The sequence below is a fragment of the Oryzias latipes genome, chromosome 23 (genome assembly GCF_002234675.1).
Source record: "Oryzias latipes chromosome 23, ASM223467v1".
Lineage (NCBI taxonomy): Eukaryota > Metazoa > Chordata > Actinopteri > Beloniformes > Adrianichthyidae > Oryzias > Oryzias latipes.
In genome coordinates this window covers 6,795,243-6,822,251 of record NC_019881.2, presented here as the reverse complement: position 1 = coordinate 6,822,251, position 27,009 = coordinate 6,795,243, and the positions used below count along the sequence as shown (strand labels likewise).

Below are 27,009 nucleotides of genomic sequence, written 5' to 3'. Positions count from 1 at the left end.
CTATAACCACTTCTGATTGGTCAGACTGATGACATGTGATTAGGCCTCAAAGAATGGTGGAGACAGTTAAAGGGGCGGGACCTTTCCGAAAACAGGTGAAGCTACGGCTAAATCGCGGTACCGTCATTCTTATCAAAATGTGTTTAATAGAATCAAATAAACACAAAGAAAAAAGTATTTTACGATCTTTTATATTCTTAACTACTCAATGTTTTATCAGGGCCTGCTTGGATGAACAAAGAGCTCAAATCCTGGAGATGGAAAATGTTTTCAGATCAGTTAATGAGGGCAATTTCCCACGGCACACTTGACCATCTCCCACGGCACACTGGTTGAAAAACACTGATCTAAATGATGATTGTTTATTTATGATCTCATAAAGTGCAGCATTACCTGCTGTCTTTATGACAAATACTGACACCAACTAAACCACAGGCAGACAAAGAATACATCTATGGAAAATAAAGACGTCATCAAAATTTCTACAATAGTTAATAAAGAATGACATTATTAACATGAGCTGAGTCATCTAAAGCAGTGTTTTTCAACCAGTGTGCCGCGGCACACTAGTGTGCCGTGGGAGATGGTCAAGTGTGCCGTGGAAAATTGCCCTCATTAACTGATCTAAAAACATTTCCCATCTCCAGGAAATCAGGTCTTTGTTCATCCAAACAGGTCCTGATAAAACACTGAGTAGTTAGGAATATAAACGATCATAAAATACTTTTTTCGTTGTGTTTATTTGATTCTATTAAAGACATTTTGATAAGAATGACGGTAACGCGAAATAGCTGCAGCTATAACTGTGTAAGGAAAAGTCCCGCAGCTTTTACTGTCTCCACGACTCCACCAATCATTCTTGAAGGCTTAATCACATGTCATCAGTCTGACCAATCAGAAGTGGTTAAAGTCTCCACTTCCTTGTTCCAAATTAGCTCATAACTCAGTCAGTTCCGACAAAAACACCAGCTAAAGCTCGTCTTTAGCGGTGGAGCTTTCCACAGAATCTGGTATCAGACCGTGGAACAAGTGAACAAAACCATGAAGCTCAGAGACGCGAGTCTTTCTGCCGTTTTCTCGCAGTTTTCACACTACATCTCCCATGATGCATTGGCTTAAAGGGACAGCGTCTTGAAAACACAACGAACATACAGTTTGTATGTAACTTAACTTTTATTACATCTTTTAGAAAAACATCTGCAACTTCCTGCTTTTTCTGCCACAATTATCACAAAAATGCACGTCAGATTGCCGGGGGGGGCTGTAGATCAAAACAGACTATGAGTTTCTGCTTTTTTTTTTTTTTTTGGGATGCTGGTGTGCCGCGGGATTTTTGTCAAGGTTAAAGTGTGCCGTGGCTCAAAGAAGGTTGAAAAACACTGATCTAAAGGCACGTGATGATCCTGGTGTTGCGCAATCTAGCGCTCCGCGTGCCCCCTTCCACCTTGCAGCCTGAGCCCCCTTCCCCTCCGCTTTCATTCTCACACACGCAGCCGTGTGTGACGGGAGACAGGAGCAGCTGCAGGGATGGCAGTTCACAGTTTCAGGCTGTTACAAACACTGATATAACAGACAATAGTAAACCAACAGTGGCGCAAATGTTTTTAAAGCACTGAGCCACTGTCACCACCGCGCCCTGTTAAATTTACGCCCCGGGCAATTGCCCGTATTACCTGTGCCTAAAACCGCTACTACTGCGCGCCCCCCATGGCATCGCATCGGGGTGCGCCCCACTATTTGAGAACCACTGAATTAAGGTAAAAGACCCACTTTGAATTCCTTTGCAAATACCTACAAAAATCCTAATTCTTTTAAGTTCTCTTTTATTTTTAAAGTTTCCTCAAATGTTTTTGAAGTGTAGAAACAAGAAATTTAGGGAAATTGTCACAAATAAACAATTGAAAGAAAAAAAACGTTCATATATTCAATTTTATAATCTATTATCACTTTTTTGTGAGCTTGATTAGTTTGGACTTTTAGAGACTTTCTGTTTTTATTTTGACAGAGTTCTAGGTTAAAGTCACACTCCAATCATCTTTTGACCTATTGTACAAGCGTTGCCAGTTGTCCTGTAGTTATCCAAAAATCTGTGTCGTTTTCTTGGACATAGTTTCTGTAGGGCGGCAGTCGTTCACTGTTGTCATGATTGTCGGCGTGAGCATCCCCACCCCCCTTCCCCTCCCTGTTGCTGAGAGATCGGAGCAGGGAGCCTCAGCGTATGTTCAACATCACAAATGAGCTCTTGTTAAACTGCATCGTCAGGAAAAATATCTCAAAGACATTTTAAAATCACCAAAGACACCATTTTCATTGGTGTGGGTCTTTAAGGAGTGTTTGATTAAATGTCATCTTCACATCTTGTCCACTTCCTACCTTGTGGTTCAGGCAGCTGCTCAGTGTCGCCGATGACAAAGTGGTGAACTACACCTCAATGGTTCTTCACACATGTCTGGATGAGGCTAAAGTGGAAGATTTGTCAAAGCCACAGAACATCGCGCTGGCCCTGAAGGTGATGGAGGTCTGCAGAACCCATCCTGATGTGGACTGGACGTAAGTTCACACTTCCATTTAAAGTTTCTTTTCTCCTTTTAGTCAAACCCCCCCACCCCCACCCCCATATACACACACAATCTGCACATCATTTGGGTTCAGTTTCACAGCAGAAACCGGTCTAGATCCAACCCTCTGCACTTCCCAGACATGAAACTTACTGTAGGAGCCAAAATGTAGTTTCTTTTTTTTTTTTGTTTTTCTTGTTTACTTTGAAGTTTGGAATATTGCAGACATTTTGTTAAAGTTACATCTGGGAGAAATGTTTGAGGGCACACCTGTACTCTAACTTCGAAACTAAAAGAAACATACAGGATTAAAAAGTGAAACTTACTCACAATAATCAAGAGAGTTGAATAATTTTTGATGTAACTACACCCCCCCCCCATTTTGCATCATTTAGTGTATTTCACATTTTTCCAACACAACTTTTTAACTTATTTATCTAAAAGAAAAATTTGTCATGATATCGGTGCTTGTTGTTTTTCTGACAAATGTCGTCTTTTAAACTTAAGGAGCAATTTTTTTATGTTGCTGTTTTGTCTTTTTTTTGTTAGTTTCTAAATCTTAAGAACACTTTATATACACAGTGGGGCAAAAAAGTATTTAGTCAGCCACCAATTGTGCAAGTTCTTCCACTTAGCGATGAGAGGTGCCTGTACTTTTCATCATAGGTAAACCTCAACTATGAGACAAAATGAGAAGAAAAAAACAGAAAATCATATTGTCTGATTTTTAAAGAATTTATTTGCCAATTATGGTGGAAAATAAGTACTTGGTCAATAACTAAATTCTTTGTTATAAGCCCTTTGTTTGCAATGACAGCAGTCAAGCGTTTTGTGTAAGTCTTCTTAAGATTTTCACAAACTGTTGCTGGTATTTTTGCCCATTCCTCCATACAGATCTCCTCTAGAGCAGTGATATCTTGGGGCTGTCGCTAGGCAACACAGACTTTCAACTCCCTCCAAAGATTTTCTATGGGGTTGAGATCTGGAGTCTGGCTAGAGCACACCAGGACCTTGAAATGCTTCTTATGAAGCCAATCCATGTTACCCGGGCAGTGTGTTTGGGATTGTTGTCATGCTGAAAGACCCAGCCACGTTTCATCTTTAATGCCCCTGCCGATGGAAGGTTTTCACTCTAAATCTGATAATACATGGCCTCATTCATTCTTTCCTTTAATTCAATTCAATTAAATTTTATTTGTATAGCCCAAATTCACAACAACAGTCGTCTCCATGGGATTTGTATCGGTAATTGAAAAAGTAAAACATAAAATCAAAAGGATAATGAATACATAGAATTTAATAGGAAAATACTAAATTGAACTAACTAAACAGACTAAACTAAACTGGCATCCCTGCCCTTAGACCAGGGGTGTCCAAATCCAGGCCTCAAGGGCCGGCAAACTGCAACTGGCAACCGGTTTTCCAGAAACCCTGCCTCATCTGCTTGTTTAAGAGAACGTGTGTTTCAGCGTTAAACCACTGCGCAACCTGCTTTGTCTAACGAACTTAAGTTTCAGGGGGGCAACAACATCGAGTGTAATCTTAAGGGCATGTAAGGCATCATTAACAAACAGGTCATTTATACTAGGACTGATGCTGTGGGAGCTGGACTCAGAGTATTTGCTCAGAATGTCACTAAGTACTGGTTGAACTGTGAGTTTAAAAACAGAACAGTCAGATAAGGTTCTTCTAAGTGTTTTCTTATTCACTGGGGCAGTAGCATCTTCTATTGTAAACTGGAAAATAATCAGAAAGTGATCAGAAATGATGGGGTTATGAGGAAGGACACTCAGCTGGCTGATCTGTATGGGTTAAAACAAGGTCCAGGGTGTGCTTGGGACAGTGAGTGGGTTCATTGACACTTTGGGTGAACCCAACATCATCTAATAAAGCTGCAAAAGCATTTCCTAAACAGTCACTGGGATAATCAACATGGATATTAAAATCCCCTAATATTATAATTTGATCAGAATCTAAAATAGTAGTCGATAGGAAGTCGGAAAACTCAGTTAAAAATTCTGAATACGGGCCGGGGGGGCCATAAATAATTACGAATAAAACAGGTTTTCGAGTCTTCCTGTTTGGGTGATTTATAGACAATATGATGCTATCAAATGAGTAATAAACATGCTTTAATTTAGGGCTGAGAAGTAATCTAGACTGTGATATTACTGCCAAACCAGCTCATTTCCCTAAAAATCCTGGATTTCTGATAGTTAGCATAAGTGTGTGTGTGTGTGGGGGGGGCTACTTCAGTCTAACATAGTCATCCTGTTGGAGCCGAGTTTCTGTTAAGGCTAGAAGACTTTGTATGTTATCATTAATTAACTCATTGACTAAGAGAGACTTTGCCAAAAACTGCCACAAAGCATGATGCTTCCACCCCCATGCTTTACAATAGATATGGCATTCTTTGGATGCAACTCAGTATTCTTCATTCTTACTACAAAGTTCTATTTTGGTTTCATCTGACCCATAGGACATTCTCCTAATCTTTTTATGGATCATCCAAATGCTCTCTAGCAAACTTTAGACGGCCTGCTCATATACTGGCTTTAGCAGGGGGACACGTCTGGCACTGCAGGATTTGAGTATTTAGCAGCGTAGTGTGTTACTGATGGTAGCCTTTGATACTTTTGTCCTAGCTCTCTGCAGGTCATTCACTAGGTCCCCCGTGTGGTTCTGGGATTTTTACTCACCGCTCTGTGATCATTTTGACCCCCAGGGGTGAGATCTTGCACAGAGCCCCAGATGGATGGAGATTATCAGTGGTCTTGTACGTCTTCCATTTCCTAATAATTGATCCCTCGGTTGATTTCTTCACACCAAGCTGCTTAACTATTGCAGATTCATTCTTTCTATCCTGGTGCTTGTCATGTTTCTGGTGTCCTGAGACAGCTCTTTGGTCTTGGCCATGGTGGAGTTTGGAGTGTGACTGTTTGAGGTTGTAAACAGGTGTCTTTTCTATAGAAAACCAGTTCAAACAGGTGCCATTAATCCTCTAACAGAAGAAGTTACAGGTCTGTGAGAGCCTGAAATTTGGCTTGTTTGTAGATAACTAAATACTTATTTTCCACCATAATTTGCAAATAAATTCTTTAAAAATGAGACGATGGGATTTTCTGGATTTTATTCTCATTTTGTCTCATAGTTCAGGTTTACCTATGATCTATAGTACAGACCTCTCATCTTTTTAAGTGGAAGAACTTGCCCAATTGGTGGCTGACTAAATACTGTATATTGTTTAATGAAATCAATAAAGTTAATAAATTCTGCAGTTCAAACTGAACGGTTTTGTATATCATATTTTTACTTTTTTCATACTTTGCAAGATTTCACAGCATTTTTAGAAATGTGTTTCTTGGTCAATTTTTCTTTTATAACACGTGAAGTTTTCATAAACTATTTTCTCATTTCCAGGGTTCTTATAGCTACTCAGCATTTCCTCAAGTCTGCAGCTCTGGTAGAAAGCATGTACTCTCAGATGGGTCATCAAGAAAGGTAATAGTTTAACTCTTTTGTCCCCATTCTATTTGCAGAGAAAAATCCTAAATTATTCTTCATGTCAGGAATAAACTGGTTTGGTTTGTAATCCAGGTGGTGTATGGATCTAATTCAGGAAAGCTTGTAAAAGCTGCTTCGTGATACCAGATGCTGATGTCTGCATGTGTCTGTCAGGGTTACTCTGTTGGAGCTGCTGCAGGCCCAGCTGAAAGAAGAGGAGTTCGAGGGCTGTGGCATCCCCCCCAGCGTGGCCCGCTTCCTGGCCGGCTCCTTTCAGACGGGTTGCGGGGCTGTGCTCTCGTTAGCGACTGGTTCCGCTTCTGACATTGAGGTATCGATCAGAAAGGAAAATGGTTTTTAATCAGGCCCGGAGAAAGCAGTCGTAGCAAAGAATTCTTGTTAAACGCTCAACGTGGAGGCAGCGAGAATCCATATCATCAAACGGCTCCTGAGGATTTACCAGGAAATGGGTCAAATGTGGAGAACAAATTTCACACAGCCGGTTGTGCAACAACTTTAAGGTCTTTAGCTGTTAAGTAAACCAAGAGTAATCACTAATAACTTAACATATAATATATATAAAAAATATAAATGACTAAAAATTGACAAAAATAAGTACAAACTTTAAAAAAAAAAACATCAATAAAAAAAATCCCACTTTAGTTTTGAGTTAATATTTACAACAGAGTTTTACGGCCAGTTTACAACCAATTTTTTTTATTACGTCTTTAAAGTCATAATTTTACGAGACAAAAGTTATAACTGCTAAATTAAGAGAGTAAAGTCGGAAATTTACGAGAATTAAATCTCGTAAATTTACAAGAAAGAAGTCGTAATTTTACGACTTTATATCTCGTGAAATTACGATTTTTTTCTCTCGTAAATTTACGCGATTTAAAGTCGTAAATTTATTACTTTATTTTCATCATAAATCAACAAGAAAAACACAGAAGTTGTCTGTTTATTGCAGCCTTGCTCTAAGCATCTGGAGCATTTTACGATATTAAATCTTGTAATTGTTCTTTTTTATTTTGGAAGCCCTAAAACTTCGTCCTCCATATTCAACATCATTTTATTAAAAAACATACTAATCAAACAGACCTGGACGTAAAATGACCATAGAAACATTTTCTAAGCCCAACAGTCTGTGTGTCCACAGCTTGACAATAGTCAGTTTGGTGTTGTGCTGCCACACAACATCAACTACAGAGAAATATTACAAATACCTAAAAAAAAAAAATTTTTTTGTGTTTTACTTTGCAACACAACTTTTAATGCCCTCTTCAAAATGAACTGAAACTATTAGTTAATAGCAGCTTATTGGTTGTATTTCCTGGCAGCTCCTGCAGGAGGCGCTGACTGTGATCAGCCTGCTGGACGTGCTGTGTGAGATGACCTCAGACCACAAACAGTTCATGTTTCTTCAGGACCAACCCGACCTTTTAGTGAACACAGTTGGTAAATAAGTTTTCATTAAATTGCGGTTTTGTACCGATTTGGTTTCTGACTGTGCGGCTTTTCTCTGCAGAGCTGCTGCAGCAGGTGCACGCCATAGGAAAGGCGAGTAAAAACATCTTCAGCCCCGCTCAGAACTTCTCCTCCTTCAGTGGAGGCAGCGACTCTTCTCCACACTCTCCTGTCATCAGCTTTAAAGCTCACCTCGTTCGCCTCATTGGAAACCTGTGTCACTGCAACACCAACAACCAGAATAAGGTTTGGATTTTCAGAAGTACGAAATTAAGGGAAAGCTGTTCAAACTGATCAAATGAAAGGGAAAAAACATGCATTAAGTGAATGTTATCATTTTTTGTGAAAGCTTTTTGTGAGCGTGATTAGTTTGGAGGTTTTATTTTAACTGAGTTTTCTTAAAAGCCCTTTCCAATCATCTTTTGATCCATTTTCAAAGCGTTCCCAGTGGTCTTTTAATTATGATTGTCGATTTTTGCTCAAATAAAAAAAAACGTGTTGTTTTCTTGGACAGCAGTAGTTCATCAGAAGTTCATCATGGATTACAAACTATGGCGTTTCATCTCTGCCATAAAGTGAAAGGGCGTAAAGACAACTGAGCGGGCGTATTCAGGAACTGAGTGAGCGAACCTTAAAACCACGCAGGCGTAATTCTAACCGAGCGACCCCGCATTTTAAAACTGCAGGCCTGCAATCCTATCTGAGCTGTGATCCCGCGCGGTCAGTTCCTCTTTGCGCCCTCATAAGGATTTACGCTCAGTGTTAAGGGGGCGTTTTTGTCGCTTGGGGGCAGGAACCTTTCTGGTTGATCTGATTGGCTGAAATTTGCATGTCAAGTCCAGGTCTCGGGTAGAATTGCGCCTGCACGGTTTTAAGGTTCGCTCACTCAGTTCCTGAATACGCCCGCTCAGTTGTCTTTACGCCCTTTCATTTTATGGCAGAGATGAAACGCCATAACAAACTCCACTGTGCTTAATGGAATCTGATTTCTGGAATGCTTGTGGGACGGCCACCCTGGACGGGCCTCTTCAGGACATTTCTAGATGCTGATCTGAGGTCCGTCAGTGGTCAGAAATCACCTCGGATCTGTTTTCACCGAAATCTCTTCCAGTAAACCACACGTCATTCTTTTCACCTTTTGGAGGGTGGGTAAGGCGAGACCAGCACGGCGAGCTCTGGTTCCATCCTGAAGTCAGGGTCCAGTCTTTTGTTCTCCGTCTCCCTTTTTGGGTTTGGCTGTAACGTCAGCCACGTTCCGGCCTGGAAGCGGGAACCTCGCGTGAACTCTCGTTTTCCTCGGATCGACATTTCCATTTGGTGAAACTCGGCACTTTGTCTCCTAAACGACTGGGGGTGGGAGGAAGAACCAGGACGGCATGAGCAAGCAAATGGAATAATTAAGCCTAAAGAGGCGGACGCTGATGAAGAGCAGAGCACCCCGCTGTGGTGCCGCTGGACCAACCCTCAACCTCACTGCTGCCTTTGCAAAGACGAGCTGCTCTGCTAAAGACATCACTATTGTTGATTTTCTGTTGGAGCTGGAGTTTCATGACCAGCAAACCATCTGTTCATCATTTTAATTATACTGTATCTTTTTCATTTAAATCTGCGCGTTGACATGTTTGAGCGATGATCGATGCAGGAAGTCGGCCGAGCAGCAGAGTGCAGAACAGAATTTTGGAATCTCGTTTTTGCCCTAATTCAAACCCAAAGCACAATCTTCTTCAAGGTTCTGTGTGTTAAAGCAGATACATTTGTATCGATTAAAAAAAAAAGGTTGCTATGAAGACCAATTCTTTTTTGAAATGTATCACAAAGCAAACATTACACTTTTTTATCATCAGAATATCTTTTTTTCCCAATATTTTGAAACCTTCAATAACTCTTGAGTGTATTGTGTCAATTAAAAGTTGCCGTATAAAAACAAAAAAAAAAGTAAGGCTTGACTTAATTGACTTATTTTGGTAATTCTATATGTGGTAATTTGCCCTTCCATTGTCTCCTCAGGTGAGAGAACTTGAAGGCATCCCGCTCATCTTGGACAGCTGCAACATAGACAGCAACAATCCTTGTATCCTTCATTTGTCCACAAACATTTGGGTTTGTGGACTTTATCAACGATAAATAAGTCAGGATCATCTTTGGGTCCACTAAAAAACTTGCGTTGTTTTTTTAAATTAAATGTACAGAAACAGCTACCCAAGAAGATCTCTGTGGTAGAACCATGGACTGTATATGAGAACTGGACTGAGCGAGTGTGTCGTCGCCCATAGAAAATGGCTTACTTCTGGCTCCAACCAAATGAAGTCAAGTCGTTCGCCTTTTTTTGTGCTTTGGTTGCTTCCATGTTGAGGCGAGACGGCAGTAAGCGGTGATTGGTCCAGTCTGGGTCCACTTTTCTATGGCAACCACGCTCACCAATCAGGAGTAAGCTTGGTGGAAGACCACACCCCTACCACTTGAAAGCGGGCTACACGAAATCTGTCATTGAACCGATTAGATTCTTTGACGCAAGACCACAAAGACTTAATGAGGCATCGGATTGGTCAGTTTAAAACTTGAATAACTTTCACCACAGAAACCAAATTAGGAGGTGTTTAAAAATGGTATCTGAGAAAGAATGTTTATTCTGACTAATAGAATAACTGAGTAATAGCTGTTTATTTCTCTATAAAAGTCTATGGGATATTGGCTACTTGGAGCCAACATGTACTTCCTGTTTGGAATGCGAGGGGGGAGGAATGGTCACGCAGTCCAGTTCTCTATGCAGTCAATGGGGACAAACCTGTTCTCTCAATTTGGGGTCCAGTAAGCGTTCTTGTAGGAGCTTGTGCGTCTCAAATGTCATAAGCTTTTTACTCAAATTAGGAGCAAAATATCACAAGAAAAACAACCAGTGTGTCTCCAGGTCTGAGATCAGGTCTTTAAATGGATGCGTTTTCCTCACTGATCATGACACAGGGTGGTTTTGTATTCATTGAAGGTGAATCATGTCTTTGTGAATGTGCTAGTAGGGTGTCCCATCTTGTATGGAAGGTGAATAGGAAGTTGTGTGTGTGTGTGTGTGTGTGTGTGTGTGTGTTACGACCCCATGACTTTGTTTTTAAGGCCTGTTGACAACAAGTTAAAAAAACAAACAAAAAAAGCCACTTAAAAATGGTAACCGAGTTTTATTTTTAAGATGGTGTCCCTCATTGTAACATAGGTCACCTTTTCTGGTCCTGCTGATTCGCAGATCATTTTTTGTGGAATTTTGGATGTAATTTTTTTATTTATTTATTTATTTTTACATTTTTGACGGTGCAGTGGCTGTACAATCATTCTTCCTGTTTCCTGTACAGAATGCGTTCAGCTCGCTAAGATTTTCGTGGCTTAAAAACCACACTTGTCTGATGTTCCTGCTGCTCTCTCTCAGACCAGAACCAGACATTCTTGAATTTGTGGATAGGAACATTTTATTCTTCTGGTTGATTCTCAGAAAATTGTCCTTAACCAGCTGCATCCAGTCATCAGCCAGTGGGCCATCTTCACCATCCGGAACATTCTGGAGAGCAACCAGCAGAACCAGCAGCTGGTAGCCTCTTTGGAGCGCCGTGGCCCAGTAGACTACTCTGCCCTCAGGGAGCTGGGCTTCCTGGTGGAGGAGCGAGATGGAAGCTTGCTGCTGAAACCTGTGAAGAAGGATTCCTAGAAGAAACGGAGAGGATAAAGTTTAATCTGAGCTCCAATCAGGTTCTCTATCAGAATAGATTATTAGTTTATCGCTTAATCCAATCGAATTTATGGAATTTAGACCAATAGTAATGAAGAAAACGCAGCTTATCCTGCCTCTGGTGTGAGAGTCTTTAAAAATACAAGTCCTTTCAGGAAACACAGACAGACTTAAAGCAGCTAAAAGAAAAGTGCTTTAAATTTAACATTTCAAGATTTTTTTTAAATATAAGAATAGATTCCGTCTGTCCCCTGCTGGGATATGCAGTATTATCGACACTACAAAGGCTCTTAAAAGATGCTCCGGCCTTGAGTCTGGGGAGGTGAGGGGTTGGCGAGGGGTAGCACACGCTGATGCCTCGTAAAGAGCCAAATCCAAAGACAAAGCTCTCCTCTGTGCTAGTTTTTAATTTTAGTTTTTGGCTTTTCGGAGATGCTGGTGTCACCAGCAGTGGCTGGACTTTTCTCTGAGGGTCCCTCAGTGACCAGGAAACAGAGAATGATGGGATCCACCCCCTCAACACCAAACCAAATGCAAAAAAGCAGGATCTGATTTATGGCGTAAAGCCCTGCTTTTCAAAATAAGAGTTTAGACGCAATACTAGAGCAGTGCATTTTGTTTTAATTTATTTTTTTCTGGAATTTTGTTGTTTTTTTGTTGTACTTCTGTACATTATGCAAGTATGAATATTATTACGCTCCCTGCAGACCATTGTGTTTTTATATTGCTTTATGCTCAGTTTTAAGATGTGATCTTACTCTCCGGTGATAAGTAGGGCTTAAACTGCATGCTAACAAAACGTTTAACTATTGAAATATCTATAAATGTTAGAGCTTGTTTTATCTCATAAGTGCATCTCAAGCAAGTATAAAAAAAACTGATTTATGCCACAAATTTAGTTAAACTAAAATAAATATTTTTTACAAGAGTTTGAGAAAATTAGAACAGCATGAAAAAGTTCCAAAATACAGAATCATGGTCATTTGATCATAACTTTTGTGGAGCAACCCCCACCCCCCATTCCCTCCCGGCTGCTGAGAGGTCGGAGCAGATTTGAAGAAATATTTGAAAATACAATTTTGATCTTAATCATCTTTATATGTAGTACAGACCAAAAGTTTGGACACGCCTCATTCGAATAGTTTTCTATATTGTCATGACTGTGAGTCACACTTGGGCATCAAAACTATGAATTAACACATGTGTAATTATATACACAACAAAAAAGAGTGAAACAACTGAAAATATGTCATATTGTAGGTTCTTCATAGTAGCCACCTTTTGATTTGATTACTGCTTTGCACTCTTGGCATTCTCTTGATGAGCTTCAAGAGGTAGTCACCTAAAATGTTTTTCACTTCACAGGTGTGCCCAGTCAGGTTTAATAAGTGGGATTTCTTGTCTTATAAATGGGGTTGGGACCATCAGTTGTGTAGTGCAGAAGTCAGGTGGATACACTGCTGATAGTCCTACTGAATAGACTGTTACAATTTGTATTATGGCAAGAAAAAAACAGCTAAGTACAGAAAAACAAGTGGCAATCATTACTTTAAGAAATGAAGGTCAGTCAGTCCCAAAATTTGGGAAAACTATGAAAGTGTCCCCAAGTGCAGTCACAAAAACCATCAAGTGCTACAAAGAAACTGGCTCACATGCGGCCCACCCCAGGAAAGGAAGAGCAAGAGTCACCTCTGCTGCGGGGGATAAGTTCATCCAAGTCAGCAGTCTCAGAAATGGCAGGTTAACAGCAGCTCAGATTAGAGAGCAGGTCAATGGCACACAGAGTTCTAGCAGCAGACACATCTCTACAACAACTGTTAAAAGGAGACTCTGTGAATCAGGCCTTCATGGTAGAATATCTGCTAGCAAACCACTGCTAAAGAAAGGCAACAAGCAGAAGAGACCTGTTGGGCTAAAGAACACAAGGAATGGACATTAGACCAGTGGAAATCTGTGCTTTGGTCTGATGAGTCCAAATTGGAGACTTTTGGTATAACCTGGCCTCCACAGTCACCGGACCTGAACCCAATAGAGATGGTTTGGGGTGAGCTGGACCGCAGAGTGAAGGCAAAAGGCCCAACAAGTGCTAAGCATCTCTGGGAACTCCTTCAAGACTGTTGGAAGACCATTTCAGGTGACTACCTCTAGAAGCTCGTCAAGAGAATGCCAAGAGTGCAAAGCAGTAATCAAATCAAAAGGTGGCTACTATGAAGAACCTACAATTTGACATATTTTCAGTTGTTTCACTCTTTTTTGTTGTGTATATAATTACACATGTGTTATGCTTTCAGTGTGAATCTACAGTTTTCATAGTCATGAAAATAAAAACAAAACTCTTTGAATGAGGTGTGTCCAAACTTTTGGTCTGTACTGTTTCTCATCCATGAGAAAAACGGCTGGGTAGCTCGGTTGGTAAGGTGGGAAGCTACCATGCAGGAAACCAGGGTTCGATTCCCGGAGGGGAAAAAGCAATGGTACTGGGGGCAATTACCATATCAATGGCGAGCAGTTAACATCACCCAGTGAGGGTCCTTAGGCAAGACCCTTAACGCTACTGCCTCCCGAGCGCGGTTTCGGCTGCAGCTCACCGCTCCCCAAGGGGATGGGTCAAATGCGGAGAAAGAATTTCCCTTCGTGGGATAAAATACAGTGTATAAAAAAAAAAAAAAAAAAAAAAAAAAAAAACACAAGATGTTAAAACCACCAAAAACACCATTTATATCAGAGTGGGTCTTTAGCGGAATAACATGGAGTTATGAACTTGTGAATTGAGCTTGAATCCATGTTTTGGCGGCGATACCCAACCCCACACCAGACGGACTAACACAGAGCAGAACGCCAAAATCCAATCAACCGGAGCGTCCATATCACTGGTCCATCAGCTCCATGCTACGCCATGTTGCTGCAGAGAGAAAAGGCTCTGAGTGATGGATTCCTAATGAATTTAAAGTCACTGTCTGAGCTGCTGTTGACACCAATGTTGGGCTGGTGTGAATAGAAATCATCCAAACAAACAGAAATATTTGCAGTGAGTTGTATCTCTCAGTTGAGACTCTTCACCTCATGACCTGCATGCCAGCTTCTCCACCAGCATTCACCCACAGAGGGTGACTGAACGGATGGAGTAAGGGGGGCCGGAGCACCCCCCACCCCCCGCTGACAGCTAAGCTGAGTGGCCCTGACAACCCAACAATGCAGCGCTTTCCCGGCATGCCCCGCCCTGTTTGCTCTGCCTCTGGATTCTTTTTAATGACAAAGTGTACAGAAAACAATCCAACAGACTTTTCTCCTCAATCCACCGGTATAGTGAGGGGAGCTTACGCGGTTCCGGTCCCCAGCGTTTCAGACGGCTAACACAAACAGCTGTTACTCGCGCTCCACTGGCCGGCCGCAATGCTTTTCAGCCCCAACAGGAAAGAGGCTGGGAAGCTGCAGCCGTGCGCTCCCATCTTCCAACACGTCAGGATCTCTTGTTTCCACATTTTTCCTTCACACCACCGACATCTTCTGCAACTTCAGGGTCTTGTTGTACTTCAAAGTTGAAGCCTTTTGCTTTGGGAATGATGTCTAATAAATAAATCAGACAAAAACTTGTTTTTTGGGGGTAATTTTTTGGGATAAATAAAAAAAAATGACAAAGAAAATCACAAAAATGACATTTTAATAGGGGGTCTAATCATTTTGTCGAGCTTATATTTTCAAATTAAGAGCACAAAAATCCAAATAACTTATAAGCTTTCAAATCTGAACATTTAGAAAATAGTGGCTCTCTTCCCATCTATGACACAAAATGCCACATTTCTCATATAAAAAAATAAACTCTTCAATTTGTCTTGTAAGTTACATCACATCAAAGAGAAACACATTTGTACACACAAACAAAACAGCTTTGAGGCCTTTGATCCTCTTGAACGCCACATGCCTGTCAGCGCTGGGATCATTTGAACGCGGCGATCACTTCTGTACGATGGAAAGCTCTAATCCAGATAATCTCTAGAAGCCCTTGAGCATCGTTGTAGCTCCTGGGATTTGGACCACCTGGGTTTTGAGTGGACTGTGACACCTGTGGACAAACCCTTTGAAGACCAGGAAGCAGGAAAATTGGTCCGGTTAAGTGCAAAAATAAAAGATTAACGGCAAACAGAAATACTTATGTGAAACTAGAAAAAGAAAAAAAAAAAAGCTAAATGCTGAAACCGACAAATTTCAAATCCTTTAAATGTGTTTTTCCATAAATAACCTTTTTTTTCAGTGTTTAAACAAAGTACAGTGAGTTGAGATGCGGCCATATTTCTGTATCAATCTTAGAACATCTTGATCTGTTTTTTTTAGTTTTTAGTCGCTCCATGGTCCCGTTTTCCTTCATAGTTCCCGATCGATGTGTAAACGTACAAACGTGTGATAAAAGCCGGCAGGTCTTTCGGCAGACTCGCTATTTGCACGTGAAAACCTCCGACTTCTCGCTGCACGTGCTGCACTTGACGACGCAGCACCAGTGGAACTTGCAGTTGCACTGGCGGACCCGCGTGTAGTGGTGCGTGTTGTAGCCCCGCCCGCAGCACATCACGCCGCAGCCGCCCGTGAGGGTGGAGGTGCCGTTGCACAGTCGGCCTCTTGTCCCCGTGCTCCCCGTGGCCGCGTCCTCCTCACAGTAGTTGGGAGAGCGCTCCAGGTAGACCAGGTCTGTGTCTCTGGGCTTCTGGTAGCCCCTAGCCCCTTTGAGGCGCAGGAAGGAAGGCTGGCGGAGCCGAGAGGCCCGGACCGGCTCCACCTGGACCGCCTCGCTGTAGCGCTCCTTCAGGAGGTAGCCGATCTCCCTCAGCTTGGGCAGGGTGATCCAGCAGGTCCTGGTGGTGCAGGAACCAGACACGCCGTGACACTTGCACTCCAGCTTCGTCCTCTCCTGTAGGATCTGGCAAAAACCATAAGAGCAAAAAATAAATAAAAGTTGGGAAATGAAAGGGGAGTAAATTCACAGGTCTTTAGCTCCAATTTAAAACGTTTTAGTTGGTCTCCTCTGGGAGGCTGGGATGCCTGTGGGCACTTCAACTTTCAGCACTGGAGCCAGCGCGCCAAGTTTGTGTCAAAAACCTGGGGAAAATAACTCGAACCCCCAAACTGGAGTCTCTAATTAACTTTACCTTTCTCCAGACCGCGGAATGGCAGGACTGCCGGAGGAAACTGACCAGAGCTGTTGTGCAACCCAACAGATATAGTTACGTGGCGGTTCTGCACCAGATTTTCAGCATGACGTCAAAATGCTTTTCTTCAGACGACAGAACGGACAGGTGACCAGCAGCTTTTGGGTTGTTCATCAAATATTAAAAGACCAGCACATTCTGACTCGTGTTCCTTCTAAACTCTACATAAGTGAATTGAATATTGTGTGAAGCAATTAAAAACAGTGACTGTATATGAGATCTGGACCGATTGACCACTTATCCCTTACGTTCCAAATAGGAAGTACCCGCTGGCTTTAAAAGGCAAAGTCCATCGACTTCTGCTAAGAAATACGCAGCTATTACTCAGTCATTCTTGCTCTACTTCCTGTTTTGAACACGTTCTTGCGAGTTTTTTTCGTGATATTTTTCCTGTAGTGAAAGTTATTCAAGTTCTAAATTGACCAATGAGATGCCTCAGTGAAAGTATGTGGTGTCACGTTAAATGTTTGAAACGTTTGATTGACAGATTTTTTGTAGCCCAGTTTGAAGTGGAAGGGCTGCGGACTTCCAACAAGCTCACTCCTGATTGGTGAGAGTGGTTGCCATAGAAACACTGACTTAGACCAATTAGGACGAATCATGTCTTACCAACGATTTTTGATTCCAATCTGTCCCTATTGCAAAAAACAATGGCGAGTGAATTGACTTCATTTCGTGGAACCGGAATGGAGTCATTTTCTATGGGTGATGTCACTCACTCTGTCCAGTTCTCATATACAGTCAATGGCAGGACTATCCAGTACCCAGGATTTGTATACATATATTCAGACATGTACTTACTTTTTTTTTTTAACCCCCAATAGTCCTCACCCATTTGCCAAAGGAAAAATCCTTATAAATATAAACATTTTACAGAGACTATTTATGAATCAACTGCGTTCTAATGATGACAATTTGAATGATTTTTCAAAAATTAAATACATTTTGCTTTGAAAAAAAACAACCTGTTTTAATGCAATGCATTGTGGTCTATATCTGCCAATCTAGTGGGCATTGATGCAAATAGACATCTGAATTTCCAGACATTGAATTTTGGAATTGTAGATTCGAACACCCCGAAAAATGGCGATCGCCCTTAATAATGCATGGAGTAGGGAGGAAATTTGGACACATCCCTGGATTAAGTTGCACATCGCTCCATCTGTATCTCATTAGTCACTTTTAAAACAACATCCATTCATTCCTTGATGACATCTCTGTCTCTTTTTGTTTTAGGACATTTGTTCTCTTTCATTTTCTCCTGACCCATTTTCAGATACACCTTTCACACCTTTTTGGAGTTTAAAACAAAACAAAACCTGTTTTAAAGGGTCTATACCATGCTATTCTAAAGGCTTTTATATTAAATAATATCCATGTTTATGATGATCAATTACCTTTGGCACACAAAAGAGCAATTTTAAAATTAAATATTAGTTATTATTCTAAGTTATTTTCCTACCCGGAAATAAAACGACTCGATTTCTGCGGTATTGCCTTTCCCTCCTTGTACGGGAAGGTTTTACTTCTTTTTTTTTTTATCCAATATGTAATTCTATCTAGAAATTTGCCAATCTTTCTTAAAAATTACATTTTTTTTAATTCTAAAGTGGGAGTTGTTTATTTGACTTGTAATTCAGAGGCCTAATTTTTTTATATATATCTTTATGGAATAACATTAAAGATTTAAATATCAAATTTCAGTATCGGGCATCACCTGTTTGGGAAAAATCTAATTTAGTGCTTTCAAAAGTGTTTTTAGGTTCATTTTTTTGTTGCTTGGACTCATAAATAATGACCTTTCTAATGACTTTTTTTCAAAGTGAAACCTTTGATGTTACCTTTCGACCTGCCTCATTGTTGTGTAGATTCATTAGCCGGCGGGCATTCTTCTTGATTTCGCGGGCGTCCACAAAGCGGCGGGAAAACTCCACGCCGTACTTGACGTCGGCCGAGCAGCCGCCCCATTTCCAGCCTTCCTCGCGGTTGTGGTAGCCCTGCTTGTCGCGATCGCAGCCACACTGGCTCAGGTTGCCCTGGCTGCACGCCGCGGTCACGGCGTGGGCAACTCCGGCCGCGGTGATGGCGTAGGTGAAGGCTGCCTCCCTGCTGCCTGAAGAAGACAAAGCAGAGTTTACGTGCAGTATGTAAGACAATAAACTGGAGCAGATTTCGCAAATTGGAATATTTTACGTGAGGTCAAAGAATCATTTTTTAAACTATTTTAAAAACTAGAACAAAAAAAACTATTGTTTTTTAGGACATAGTTTCTGCAGAGCGGCAGGAGTTTATTAAAAATTCACCCCTGAGTTGTGGGCGGGACTGTTGCCAGGGAGCAACCCCTACCCCTCTCCATTGCTGAAAGCTTTCTGTTTACATGCTCTACACTAGTTTACAGCCCCAACCTAACATTATCGGACGAACAAAAAGGGCGAGCACTATCTGAACTCTACAGCCGTACAGTTTTTAACCAGATGGCGACTCAGACAAAGAAAACAAAGACGTACATGGATCTAGTCGTCTAGTGCAGTGTTTTTCAACCAGTGTGCCGCGGCACACTAGTGTGCCGTGGGAGATTGTCCTCATTAACTGATCTAAAAACATTTCCCATCTCCAGGAGTGTTCATCCAAACAGTCATCCAGTGTTCATCCAAACAGGCCCTGATAAAACACTGAGTAGTTAGGAATATAAAAGATGTAAAATACATTTTCTTTGCGTTTATTTTATTTTATTAAAGACATTTTGATAAGAATGACGGTACAGTACCGCGATTCAGCTGCACCTTCGGCTGTATTTTGGAAAAGTCCCGTCCCTTTAACTGTCTCCACCAATCATTCTTGGGGAGCTTAATCACATGTCATCAGTCTGACCAATCAGAAGTGGTTAAAGTCTTCACTTCCTTGTCCCGATTTAGCTCGTAAAGTCGCTCAGTTCTAACAAAAATACCAGTTAAAGCTCGTCTTTAGCGGTGTAGCTTTGCACAGAATCCTGTATCAGACCGTGGAACAAGTGAACAAAACAATGAAGCTCCGAAAACCGATCTCCAGCCGTTTTATGCACTACATCTCCCATGATGCATTGGGTCATGAGATTGACAGCGCACAAGGAGATCTGTTGTTAAACGTCTTGAAACAACGAACACACATCAATCTGTTTTTAAATCTTCTAACTTAACTTTTATTGCATTTTTTAGAAAAAAAACAGCTGCAGTTTCCAGCTATTTCTGACACAATTTTCTCAAAAATGCATGTGAGATTGTGGAGGGACTGTAGATCAATACAGACTATGAGTTTCTCTTTTTTTTTTTTTTTTTGGATGCTGGTGTGCCGCGGGATTTTTTTTAAGGTTAAAGTGTGCCGTGGCTCAGAAAAGGTTGAAAAACACTGGTCTAGTGGATGCATCAGAATGGAGCGGAGCAGGGAGCTTGTAGCCCGTCCATATTTCCATATTTTCTACCACCTTTTTCAATCAGCAACTGACTCACAAGTATTTCAATAAAGAAATAATGAAATGCAATTTTCAGTTTAATCTTGTTTATATATAGTCTCCACTAAAAACACAGTTTTCATCCGAGTGCGTCTTTAATCCATTTTCTGCTCTCTTGTTTCCAGTTTTCCCCCAAAAATAGAAAAAAACAAACATTGGAACTAATGTGTCACATGAGACCACAAACGTGCCCTTAATCGCAAAACTCCTTCGTTTTCGGAAACATCCGAGCTCGTAAGTCTGCGTGCCTACGTGGAATTTTGGAAACGCTGACCGTTCGACCAACTTTGGCAATTCCGACAACTTCTGGATTCAAATTACGTTAAGGAGTGTAATTGTTAAACAATACGCAGCTATAAAGAAAATTATACGATGGATATTTGTTTTGGCGCACGAGAAACCATTGTGGATATTGAAATAGTTGCACTGCTTTCTCGCAGTAAAGACGTCTGTGTTTTGGATGAAGTTGTTTGAGTTTCTGTCGGTCAGTTTTCATTCTTTCCTGCTGGATGAGGCTAAAATCCGCTTGAGGACAAGTCTTCTTTGGGAAAGTTTCACCTCTACAAATGATGCTCCTCCTGCACACCTGCAGTCGCTTGGGGCGTTAACAAGTTCAGTGAAGTGACGGCTGTGCCCTTGTTTTGAGCCTAAGAGTCCCTCTCCCTCCATCTTTGGAGGTCCACATGATCCTGCGTGCTGGAACAATCTGGGGCCGGTCTATTAACTGAGATGTGCCCGTTTCCAACCTCGTCAACATCACCGTTTGAACTTCAAAATAAAAGCTTTAATATTTATGGGGTGGAGGGGAAATGAATTTATTGGCTCTCCAGTTGGAAATGGGATATCCTCCTGCTGCCACCAGGGAGAAAAAAAAATGCTGGGCCTGCGTTCATCCTAACAACCCCGACTATTAATGCACCACTTCTCAGGGAGAGGCAATTCCAGTGGCCCTATTCCAACTTGGATCTTTAAGGCTGCGGTTTCTTTTGTCCGTAACTCAAAACAAACTCGGAAATCTCCTCTCATCAGGGAAAATCTGCAAGCTCCTTAGATGCAAGCTGAGAGGGTTAGCCGTCTCCTCACACTGACATTTTATTTTGACGGACCTGCGGTGATGCATCCCTCCATTGTTGCCATCTCCTGTATCTGCCGGTGCTGATTTCAGTTGGTGGTTTCTAATGTGGGCATTTAATGAGTTCCTATAAGAGGAATTCACCACCCAAGAGTAGTGACTTTTTTAAAAACTCCTTAACAACAGAGCTTTAGCTCCAGCGTTGACATTCTTTCAACTATCGTAAATCTTCAACTGTTTACGCATTTTACCAGCAGAATCTGAAGCGGAGAAAAGCGACTTTGCGCCGTAATGCAACCGATTCACGTTGATTGTGTAGAGCAGGAGTCTGCAACCTTTAACAGGAAAAGAGCCATTTTGGCCTGTTTCTAACTCATCAAAACCTAGTCAGAGCCGAAAAAATGTTACATTACCTGTCAGGAAATATTGATACTGCTTTGCATTGATTTCATTGTTACTTTTATTATAAATTTAAACTATATTCCTTTTTTTTGGGCATGAATAAAAACAGAAGTATAAAAAGACACCAGCATTTTTTTTAAATGTGAAATTGATTTTTACTTTTCACACAAACCATTATGACTTCCTTTAAAATTTAAAGATGCCCTGCGCTACACAGGATCGTCCCAGTGCAGCTAATGTTCTCCTATGAAAGGTTTCAAACAACGCAAGAAAAAAAAACGAAAACTGCATTTTCTCTTGTTATACCACAGGTCTACTTTGGTGAGCCGTGATCTTTTTTCCTATGTACTACTGTTTTAACCTCAGCATAAACATGGATTCATAGGTTTATGATCCTGCAAAAATGTAAAAAAATATATAGAAATATATATTTTAGCGACTCCCCTCTGGACAGCCACTAGCCATGTCATTACATTAACTGAGCAATCACAAGTTTAGCTTAGCTTTTTTTTTTGTGCATTCTGGAGAAAGTGTTAAACAAATAGGGCTCTTGATGTCACCAGGGATGTACATTTTTGTGTTGTACTTCTAGGTGGACCTCAGCCATACATTTATAAACTAAACTAATCTAAATTAGATTCAAACTGATTCAGTAGTGCTTACTTTTAAAAAGTACTATTATTTTGTATTTCTTCAGCCAGAGAGCTACAATGTAAGCATGTGGCTCCGGAGCCTCAGGTTGCAGACCCCTGGTGTAGACCGTTTAGGAGTGCTAGGTCACAGAGCGTGTTTTATTTAGGCGTCACTGGAAACATATCTGTTTTTTAAAGGGTTGAAAGGGCCTAAAAGGAATAGGCGCGGTGTTCCAGCCCAAACTAATTCTTCATATCATTCCATTCGGAGATCTTCTTCTGATTCTTCCCATTTCAGCTTATCAATTGGACCATTCTGGACTTGAAACACTCAGGAGATTCTTTCTTGTGCTTTTGGTTCCATTTAACCGTTAAAATGAACAGGAAAGGCTTCAAACCATGCAAAAACAGTGGTGTATCAGCTAAATTCTCAGCTAGAAATGTAAAAAACAAAAACGTTTAAAAAATTCAGGAGACATTGACCTTTTTTTTTTTTACTTGTGTCGGAGGACATAAATAAAAAAAATATTTATTTTTATCTAACTTGTTGTGAATCAGTAGCTGGGGGGCTATTCTTCTGGTAGGGCTGGAGCATGCACTCTCTGTCCCCCTATGTCTCCCTGCTGTCTGGCCTTGGGGGGCCCCTGTGGCGGTCCTGCTGGCCCTGGGCTGGGTGGCGGATGTGATTGCCCTGCAGGCGGTTTTCCTCTATCTGCTACCGTGCGGGTGTTGGGGGTCCTGGCTACCACTGCTGCTTCTGGGGTCATTATCTACCCCAGAAGAACAGAAACACTCATTCTGTCACTCAGTTTGCGTGACTGAGTGAAATGTTTCACGTGTTAGTCTGAATGCATATGTATGCGTGTGTGAACGTTATCTGTATTGTGTCCATGATTACTTGTCTGTATGAGAACATTATTGGAGACAACAGGTATGTTTGTATCATTTGAGTTTGTATGTATTGACAGGCCCCGCCCCTTTAAGATGCATAATACATCTAAACCTGACAGTAGTGATTATAAAAAGTCCAGCAAATTGTTGGTTGTTACTTTATGATACCCCCTTCTATAATCATGCTCCTTCCACCCCCACCCCTCTAACATACCTCTCTCTTCTTCCGTCCTCTTCTTTTCTCTTCCCCTCCAACAAAAAACAGTTACGATTAAAGTTAATATAAATAAAGTTTAGTCTAAATTGCAAAAGGGGTTTATTCAAATATACACCTTGTGTGTCAGAAGATTCATAACCCCATGTTGTAAAAGTAAAATAAGTATATTTGCTCAGCTGCTGGACAGTTACACACACAAAAAAAGTCTTTGGAAAATATCATTTTTTTATGGAGAAAATTCACTCGGCAAGCCACAACCCCCAATGGAAGGAGGGGCGGGGCTTCACGCTCACAAATTTTTTCTAAAATAATACATCTCTGTACAAACTGTCCTAGATAATGACAGTTTTTTGGGGGGGCTAAAAATGTTATAATCATAATTAAGATCACTGGGAATGCTTTGAAAATAGATTAAAAAAATGATCAGTTTTTTTATTTATTTATTTTTAAGTCCAAATAAATTCAGATTACTTAACATTTATTTGAGATGTTTATGTATCATTTTTGGTCATGTTTACGAATATTTGGCTTTTTAAAGCATTTTAACTCAGCCTCTACAACTGAACTGGTCAGCTTTTGTCATTATACATCAAATTTCTAACTTCAGATTTCTCGAAAGCTTCTCACTTTTCTGCGGTTCAACTTCTTGTGAAATTATCATTTATATTTCTGTAGAACAAAAAAGTTTTTTAATCAATAAATCTTCAGTGTATGCAGTGGATTTCACACAGGAAGTGGACTCAAACCTCTCATGTGTCTCTAAAGTTCTTGGACAGAAAATCTTTTTTAACAGATTTTTTTTTTAAGGAAAAGGAAAGAATCCAGACGCCTTGTCTGCCTGTCTTGGAGACCGATCGGTCCCAGGACTGCTCTATCAAACATGTTTCAAACCCACAATGAGACCGCAACAAAACACCGTAGAGTGAAACGCAATTTATAGAAAAGGTCCAGGCGCAAAGCGGACGTTCGTCTGATATAAAGCTGGGGGGAATGCAGCCGAAAAAGGATGTGGGTCCAAGCATTAGTACTTTGGGGACGTCCTGATTAGCCTTCATTGCTGGAGTGAAGACATCTTCAGTTCTCTGACTGCAAGCGGAAATATTGTGCTCCTCCTTTAATCTGGAAACCAAGCGTTTGTAGCTTGGTGGATTCAAAGTTACGTAGCCCGTGTCCTGACATGGAAAAAATAAAATATATTTTGTTCCCACAAATGAATATCTTCTTCCCAAAAAATAATATTCTGTTCCCACGAAATACCATTTCGTTCCCTTGAAATAATTAATTTGTGCGAACGAAATAATTATTTACGTTATAAGTCATATGAGCATTATTTGAATTTACAGCAGAAACCTACACATTTCTGTCTGTGTGTGTCTCATTACATGGCATTGAAGACACGGAGGATGTTTAGAGATCAAATTTATTTATTTTAAAAAGCACAACAGCATCGGTAATCAAGTTTTCATATCTGGGTTCATTCACATCCTGGTACGCTCTCCATCCATCCTGCTGCAAAAGCCGCTTTCTGCCGCTACTTCCGTGTCTCTTTGACCCACGTTCGTTCAAGAGGGGAAAAATAAAAACAAGAATGATCTATTTATTATTGTCTATTTATTAACATCTGAAGGCTACATGCTACGTATCCCATCATGCATCACACATATCCCATAATGCATCTCGACCAATCACTGTGGCCCTGTAACCGTGATGCGTTCATAGACAATCGGACAAATGATAGGCTACGTAGCATGTAGCCTATTAGCCTTCGGATGTAAAGCAACTGCTAAAAAGTATGATGCTTTTGTAGAGCTTTTTAAAATAAATAAATCTGATCTCTAAACATCCTCCGTGTCTTCCATGCAATGTAATGAGACACACAGACAGAAATGTGAAAATATCTACTGTAAATCAAACTATTGTTCACATCTGTGTTTATGAAGCTAGGAGCTAAGTCCGGTAGGCGAAACACCAATCCGTGTTTCTGAATGACTCGCACAAATTAATTAATTCGTGGGAACAGAATATTATTTTGTGGGAACAAGATACTGTTTCGCTTCCACAACTTAATTATTCTGTGGGAACAAGATATTAACTTGTGAGAAGAAGATATTAATTTATGGGAACGAGATATATTTTTGTGAGAATGAGATATTAATTTGTGGGAACAAAATATATTTTATTTTTTCGATGTCAGGACACGGGCTCCGTACAAAGTAACTACGGGAGAAAAAAAAAGGACAATTCAGTTGTCCTTTTTTGCTTTGCTTTATACAGTCCACCTGCTGACATTTGAGGTTATCTTTAAGAAAAAGAAAGAACACTAAGGGGTAAATTTGAATAAGCTTAAAGTGAATGAAAAAAAAACAGATTGTACATTTAAATAAAAAAATTAAAAATGGTTTAAACTTAAAAGTACACGTTGTAAACTTGAAGGAATTTTTTGAACATGTGAAACAATAAAATTATAAAATTGGAAAAATAAGATATTGTAAACTTGAAATAAATATTGAAAATTTGAAGAAAAAAAAGTTAATTTAAACTTGAATAAAAAGACAAGTTAAGCCTATAACTAATAAAAAAATCTTTATTTGTATTTTCAACTTTTTTTTTTTTTTGCTGTGCTTTCAGTTCTCAGTTGTGAGTTTTCCAGTTTTCAACACCAAGCTAATCCAATTTTTTACGTATGGGCGGGGCTTTGAGCTGATTGGCTACCGGGTCATGATTTCCCATGATTCTCAAATAGGTTATGGTAACGTGGGGCCTTTTCTGCTCCGAAAAAGGAAAACTTTCAGAGTTTAAACAAAATGTTGAAAATGTTCATGTCTGTCTGAGAAAAGTGTAGAAAATGTGTAGTGAGGAGTTTCCCCTGTCACCAAATGGGGAAACACGTCCTGTAGCCAATTAGCTCAAATCCCCGCCCCACGAAAAATAATAATAGTTCTGCAGCGAAAACTTGAAAAATGAATTGAAACTGAAAGCAAAGACAAAGAAACAAAAAAAAAGTATAAAATACATATAAAGATCATTTTTTATTTTGGTAAGATTTTTAGGTTAAATTTTTTCTTTAAATTATTTATGTTTTATTTTTTCCATTTTTCAACATTTATTTCAAGTTTAAATTTTTTTTTCAAAATTAACTTTTTTCCTCTTCAGATTTTCAACAATTCCTTCAAGTTCACAATGTGAACTTTTATGTTTAAAGCTGTTTTTCATAATTTACAATGTCTTGTTTTTAAATTTTGTTTTTCAAATTTACAATCTGGTTTTTTATTCACTTTAAGCTTATCCTAATTAGACCCCAAAGACTCCCAAAATCCCAAAGATCTTTGATCTTCTTTGTGCTAGTTAGTGTTTCACTGGTTGATAGTTGGACCAGAACCGTTCAAACATCCTGCAAACAGACTGACCTACTCTCAACTCTTGTCCGAAGACGGTCCTCTCCCCCAGGGCTGAACAGTTCCAACGGGCGTAGCGGAACTGGTACTGGCACTCGTTGATGCCTGACTGCGCGCCTTCGCCAATGATGATGATGGCATCTGGCCGGCTCTGGCAAAGGGCTCTTTGCCGGGGGGCCAGTCCAGGTATCTTGTTGCAGATGATGTTGGCGCCCAGGGCCACCACAGACGACAACGCCCTGCAGGCACACAGATGGAGAACAGGCTTCATCTCTCCTGGAATGTGACGACAGTCATCAGATCTAAATGTCTTATGAGGTGAAAGTCTAAAGCTACGCTCGCACTGCCCTCAGAAACATGCGATCAAACAACCACTTCCAATGACGAGTCTACGTAAACGCACGTAAACATGTCTCGAATTTCCACGTTCTAAACTCTCACACGTAGGCACGCAAGTTTTTAGAATTATTT

General features: G+C 40.5%; 2 protein-coding genes across 6 annotated transcripts in view; one reads left to right on the top strand and one right to left on the bottom strand.

Annotated features, from left to right (window-relative positions):
* The window catches only part of atxn10 (ataxin 10), a 19,100-nt gene extending 2,511 nt beyond the window's left edge, over positions 1-16,589 (top strand). The window contains exons 5-12 of one of the 2 annotated variants that reach the window (XM_020714324.2): positions 2,386-2,550; positions 5,979-6,059; positions 6,237-6,393; positions 7,403-7,520; positions 7,591-7,775; positions 9,537-9,600; positions 11,036-11,261; positions 16,393-16,589. In XM_020714324.2, the coding sequence (XP_020569983.1) occupies positions 2,386-2,550; positions 5,979-6,059; positions 6,237-6,393; positions 7,403-7,520; positions 7,591-7,775; positions 9,537-9,600; positions 11,036-11,220 (955 nt within the window). In that variant the 3' untranslated portion in view covers positions 11,221-11,261; positions 16,393-16,589. Of the gene's footprint in view, positions 1-2,385; positions 2,551-5,978; positions 6,060-6,236; positions 6,394-7,402; positions 7,521-7,590; positions 7,776-9,536; positions 9,601-11,035; positions 12,170-16,392 lie in introns of those variants that run through there. The other variant, XM_011490937.3, reaches the window with a different exon arrangement.
* LOC101170723 (protein Wnt-7b) overlaps positions 15,528-27,009 on the bottom strand; it is a 25,096-nt gene continuing 13,614 nt past the window's right edge. For 2 of the 4 annotated variants that reach the window (XM_020714331.2, XM_004082904.4), the window contains exons 2-4: positions 26,551-26,777; positions 18,284-18,555; positions 15,528-16,153 (exon numbers count right to left, since the gene is read on the bottom strand). In XM_020714331.2, the coding sequence (XP_020569990.1) occupies positions 15,674-16,153; positions 18,284-18,555; positions 26,551-26,777 (979 nt within the window). In that variant the 3' untranslated portion in view covers positions 15,528-15,673. The remainder of the gene's footprint in view (positions 16,154-18,283; positions 18,556-26,550; positions 26,778-27,009) is intronic. The other 2 variants (XM_020714328.2, XM_020714330.2) reach the window with 1 other exon arrangement.